The sequence below is a fragment of the Varroa destructor genome, unplaced genomic scaffold (genome assembly GCF_002443255.2).
Source record: "Varroa destructor unplaced genomic scaffold, Vdes_3.0 BEIS01000007.1, whole genome shotgun sequence".
In the NCBI taxonomy this organism is placed as follows: Eukaryota; Metazoa; Arthropoda; class Arachnida; order Mesostigmata; family Varroidae; genus Varroa; species Varroa destructor.
The window spans coordinates 14,512,030-14,518,083 of record NW_019211460.1 but is presented as its reverse complement, the minus strand read 5'-3'; the positions used below and the strand labels follow the sequence as shown (position 1 = coordinate 14,518,083).

General features: G+C 40.1%; 1 protein-coding gene across 5 annotated transcripts in view; it reads right to left on the bottom strand.

The window, feature by feature from the left end:
* LOC111253885 (apoptosis-resistant E3 ubiquitin protein ligase 1) overlaps positions 1 to 4,670 on the bottom strand; it is a 23,795-nt gene extending 19,125 nt beyond the window's left edge. For 3 of the 5 annotated variants that reach the window (XR_002674857.2, XM_086974073.1, XM_022814063.2), the window contains exon 1: positions 3,782 to 4,670. Coding sequence is in view for 3 of the 5 variants with exons in the window: in XM_086974073.1 (XP_086830199.1) it covers positions 3,782 to 3,944 (163 nt within the window). In the remaining 2 variants the exon portion in view is untranslated. The remainder of the gene's footprint in view (positions 1 to 3,781) is intronic. The other 2 variants (XM_022814061.2, XM_086974074.1) reach the window with 2 other exon arrangements.
* Between the last annotated feature and the right edge of the window lie 1,384 nt (positions 4,671 to 6,054).

The following is a 6,054-nucleotide window of genomic DNA, read 5'->3' as shown; positions in this document are numbered from 1 at the left end:
TTTATATTATATAATATAAATAAAAACATATAAATCAGACCGTAAGGAGTTGACGTTTTTTGGAACAACAGCGATCAGGGTGGTTGTCAAAAAACAATGACTAATTTTAATGGTAGTCGTCTTTGGGCTTGTGTTAACAGGTTGTAGGAAGCATCTTTTCAGTCCAATGCATCCCAGACCCGAAGTAACTGTTTCCAGCTAACATTTTCTTATACAACTGTAATTGCACGACTCAATCGAATCAAGTTTTCTGCCCTGGTTTCTGTTTAATGTTGCAACCGATAAAAGTCGTTAAACGATATTACCTCGATAAACAGAGGATTAAGCCGTTCAAAATCGTGTGCCAGTTGCAACAAACGATAAATCTAATTAGTTCTGGCGCGAAGGTCGACATTGTTGCACTAATGATCCTTTACCATTTAAAATTTTCAATAAAAAGCGTTTTCCACGGTATCACTGCTAGATTATTTCTAACCATATGCACTAGTCCATAGATTTGGGCTAAGCAAAGTAGGCAACAAACAGTAACTCTCTTAAGCGAGGTTGTCGCTGATCATATCTTTTCTGAAAACTTTGTCAGATCTTGCGAATAGGCAATGAATTCACATCTGCCACAAGAGACGGCCTTAGTTAAGCGCCGGTTTCGGGGGCATACTAAACGAATCGTGTATCTATACTCGGTTTCAGGCCTAAACTAGCTTACGTCTCCTTCAACTTAGAAGGCAAATTCGTTACCACTACGCCGACCGGGGGACGCTGCTGTAGTTACTTCTACAGAAATGTCTCAATTTCTCCTTGATACTGCTATTAGCTATGAATTACTTCAAAAGGCTGAGGGCCCCGTCCAGCGAGCACTGAATCGAGCGCCCACGCCCGGTTTCCTACCTATCCTTAAGTTTAGTGAAGAAGTTTATAAGAAATGTTACTGCTGGTGCTGTTAGATTTTTCTAGCGCAAGTTTTTTTTCAAGGCCTGTCAACGTTTGCATGATTTGCGTCGTCTTTAAACGCATATGGGCTCAACCATTTCTTTTTCTCTTGATCAGACGACTTATATAATTATTGTTTATTTTTCTTGCCAGTTATTCAAATTGGCCCGATGTTTGCCACTAAAGTTAGCGTTCCCTATCTCCATGCCCATCCGGCCTAGAGCATTTTGATAGCCGTAGCATTGGACGCTGTTAATTTTGCAATTGCTGATGACGGCCGACATCGGTGCTGCCCCTCAGCTGGTGCCGGAAAGTAACAGCTGCTGCGTGCACCGATCGCTTTGCACCGTGGTGTTATGCAATAACGATTCGGGGTAACAATGCGCGGCCTCTTGCCGCTGCTGCTACTACCCTACCCAGCGACCATCAACAAAGCGGAAGTCAATGACCTATTTGCCAATTCGGTTGTCCGCGGACATCGCCATTATAGTGGCTTACTGCTGTGTCAGCCAATATCATCGGTGACATCACATCTGTAGACAAAGTCACTTGTCGTCTATTCCTGTTCGAATGGTATTCGTCCAACGTACCGTTGCGGAAGGGATGAACATCTACGTCAGTAGCCACGGCGGGGATTTACTTCGGCGCCAGTTACTAGGGATGGCTACGAAGAGCTGCCGTTTTGTCCAGCGCAGGCTGACAGGCAGCCATCAACAAATTGTCGCTGCAAGCTACCAGCCTGCACTATAATGTAGACCGAGACTATGAAGTTTAAAAAGTTTGTTGGCAGTTTGAAAGAAAGAAAGAAAAAGTTTTCTATAAACTTTCCTTTAAATTGTTAGAAAAAAAACTTTTGCCTCACCCTGTACAGTATCAGCAATATCGAACGAAAGCAGCTTGTAAGAGGTGCAGATAGCAAGCAAATAAGCGGTCAATTGCAGATTTTACCGACATTTCCCGTTGGTTGTTTTTTCTCCACTAAGCTTTGCTGGTGGCAGACCTGGCGCATATTTCAGGGAACAATACGCCGTTGAAGGCACGACGAGCTTCAAGGCAAACTGAAGTCATCGGCAGCGTCGTCTTGCAACGCAGGGCTGATAGTCGAAAGTGAAATGATAGTGTGTTTAGGCTATTAGCTATTGCGGCGGGTATAATGCATAATAGTATAAGTTGTTTTTGGAAGACGCTGAAGACGACGTTAGTTTGTTTGGATAGCAAGGCTAAACAGATAGTAATCGGCTGAAGTGTAGCGCGAAGAAAGAATTGACGTTTGCGAAGAATACTTACGCGAGCAAGGTTCTTGATACTTTTACGTGTGTGGGTGTGTGTGTCTATAGCGAGAGTCGTACAAACGAATGTGCTACTATAGTTGAGTCGTTTAGTAAGTTGCTGGACGGAATGGCTATAAAAATGATAATTTTCGTTTTCATTTTCGAAAAAGATACGTACAGGGACAAGAAGTGCCTACGTTAACGCACGAAGGCCAGCAAATGGTAGGAAGGACGCTCTGAATAATTAAGATCCCCACGATCATAATAAATTAATTTCAGATAAAAAGACGTCCACAAACGATAATGATAATCCATTGTTCGACAAACAAGCATCATAATGAATCGAATGAAATTGACGCCTGAAGACCCAGTCGATTACACTATTGCTTTATCATGCTAAAAACGGTTAGCCGAAGCTTTGTTTTTTCTTGTAAACGAGAAAATGGGTCAAGAAGTTAGTCCTTACTCTGTCTGCCCCATTTTGCCTACAGTTCGCTATTCTTTGGAGTATCATATGCGCATAAAAATAGACGCTGTGCTGAAAGTCATCAAATAAAGACTAGTTCAGATTGTGTAACTTTCTTTAGCTTTTGTCGCATCGAATGCATAAAAAACTGCAAACTCGTGACCGCTTTAACTTAGCTAAAAATACTGTATAAAATCAAGGAAACGTCCTCACTTAACTAACATGTATTAGAAGATGTGAAGTAACGACAATTCGAGGGAGTCGAGTTAAAATTCATATTAACAATAATTATAATAAAAAAAAAAAAAACATTGTCTACGCTTCCTGTATTAAGCTTGTACATATACCGGTTATTTGGATCCTTATACATACTCTCCTTCAAGTATCACTACCTCGTCAGTATAATATATGGGATAATATTTTAGTCTCAAAAAGGAAGCGGGACAATGATGGGTAGTTCAGTACAACCTTAACCACCAGCTATCCAAACAAATTACTACAGTTAGACGTTGTCCTATATCAATCAATCATGTGATATGAGCCGCATTTGCAATGCCGGGGATCTCAGCAGTCTGTATAGAAATTTTTTTTTTGTGAGTAGTGCGGTCGACATGAGTGTGACCGATTTCAGCTTCATGCCCTCATAAGCCCACGTCGCGAACATAACGCTGGGGTGCTATATGTTAGATTTTTAAAATAATAGTCCATCAGCTCACTGTGCAATGGTAAAACCACAATAGGATCATGAATGCGTCTATTTGATACTTAAGAGCCATTGTTTTAAGACAAGCGGTCATTATGGGATTGTTATCATGAAGAAGCAAGATTTTTTTTTCTTTCGTTTGCATTTTGGCTAGCCATATCAACCTTATTTATAATATATTGCATAATAACCGCATTTCATTTTCCAGATATAGTGCCAACTTGCGGAATCTCTCTTGCGATAAAGTATATTCGGAAATACAGTCTGTTCAAAACATTGCCACAAAATGTCAGGAGCATTACCCGAACATAACTACTTTCTCATTTAATCATATGATAAATTAGAGGTGCCTGTACGTATTCCGTGTTAACTAGTAGCTAGCTATACTATAATATTAGATAATGGAATACTTACAGAACTCGGTGAGCGGACCCGCTTCATCCTTTTGGAAATACTCATTTATCCGGCTTAACCAATCTCCGACGAGTTGACATACCCCCCGTGCTGGAGGACTATCGCGTACCAGCTCTTCGATAAGGCCGCCTCCAGCCTGAATGATCGGTGTAAACGATATCATCCCAGAATCAATCTCCAATCTTGGATCTTACGTTCACCTTTGAGATGTTCGTTGTTGACGATAAGGACGGATGTAGGAAACGCCGCTTTTTTGTTGCGACAAGTCGAAGCTTCCCGCTGCCGATAAGCGAAAAAAAGCTTAATATGGAACAGTGTGTTACCTTATTTTACTTAAATTACCAGTTATCACAGCATGACGATACTTCGAGGGACCTGATTGAATGAAGTCTAAAGTCCGATCATAACTTTAGTGTAAGATTGCTCGAGAACGACGAAATAACACCAAGCATACCGGCATTAAATGGACAATGCGCATGGTCTACATCATAGTCTCACATTTGATACGGAAGACGTCAACACACTGCACATATCCAGCCGTATGGGACGAATTCCACATCATTCACTTATTATATAACATCGTAGCGTCAGTCCGGACTCAGTCACAAAGATTATGATGGCCACTTGTTATGTATACACGCATAAGTTCGCGCTTAACAGCATTCTTGAACGGCCCAACACACATGTCCAGATGGGCTAGACGGGATTCGATCGTTTCCATTGCTTGCTCGCCATTGCTTTTACTTAACTACCTGCTTGCCTTCATGTCGGTAGATTGCATAATAGGCAAAAATGTTTTACGATCATAGACCGCGTTTCATCGACGCATTATATAATCCGACAGCCACAGGTTCAGAGGCAACAGCCATCTGATATAGTGTCTCATTCAGCTGTTTTTCGCTGCTGTTCGGAAGAGCTGCGAAGGAAAGGGAAAAATTGGACGGGGATTGATCAGAGAAAATGGTGGCAAGCAGCGCGGACACTGGCTTTCGGTAAGAGCCCTGTTATGTGGTATGGACTAGATTTTCATCATTCCATTTAATAGCTGTAAGATTTTCTAGCTTTTAGCGATTATAGGCTATATTATAGTGGCTGTGAGGTCTATATCCTAGCTAAGCTGAAAGAAGATGTATTTGATTCAAGAGCATTGCATAAGTTTGAAAACAAAATAAGTGTGAGAGTATAGAAAGTATAGAAATCATAATAATAGTAATTTCAATTCAATCAGGACTTCAGTGCTTCTTGATAGTACTTGAGTCTGAAACGGAGCTTGACTTTACAGCCACAGAGTCTGCCCCTCAACTGTGATAATCACTGAACCGTCAATAATTAATTTGCTTAATTCAACGTCTTAGTCAATATTGGGCCGACATTAATACGCATTGAAGTTAATGGACTATTTTTTTTTTTTACCTATTTACTGGTCCCCATTTAATGACGGCTGCAAAACTCGTTTGGAAAATGTTTCTATATTTTTAATAAAAGCCACATGTTTTTAGTTTGTGTTTGTTCAATAATTTACTTTCATTTGGAGTATAGCGATATAAAATAAGGCAATCGGCATTATTATCGCTACATATAAAGCTAAAGACACTTTACTATAACCCTAGTCAAAATCGTCAAAGGTTTTTAAGCATCTATAGGATAAAAAACAAAGTGCATAGTGCTTTTGCACATGTTTCAATATACTGTAACTACTATTAATTATTACCGAGAGGTCATTCTGTCATGTTTCCAGCACTTAAAAAACATTTGCTTAGACGTTCAAAAAATAGGTTCTCAGGTGCAAGATCTCACACAACTCCGATGGCGATTTATTAGTTATTGAAAATCCTTTTATAAATCTTATGTGATCTCAACACTAGGCTCTCCTTGCACAAATAGATTACATCTGATGATATTTTATAATACTTTGAGAATGTATGAAACTATAAACAGCTTAGATAAATGTGTACAGCTCTCAAACTTACGAAACCGTGTTGTTTTAGACGACCCAACCTGTTTTGAGTCTACGTACGGACCTGAGCACTTTATGAAAATATTCTGAGGTTGTTCCATGATTTATTCCTGCTATGATACGAAGCCGTAAGTCGTATCTGATCTCGACAACTTGGTGATATTTAAGCTCGAATTATAGCTTAATTCGCAGGCACGGTAGTACCCAGTGTTCACAAGCTGACCTATTCACGTTTAGGGTAACCTGTGAAGTACCAAACGCTACGAAAAACGTGTATTTCTAACAGGTAACATAGATTATCTGTGACAAAAATCGG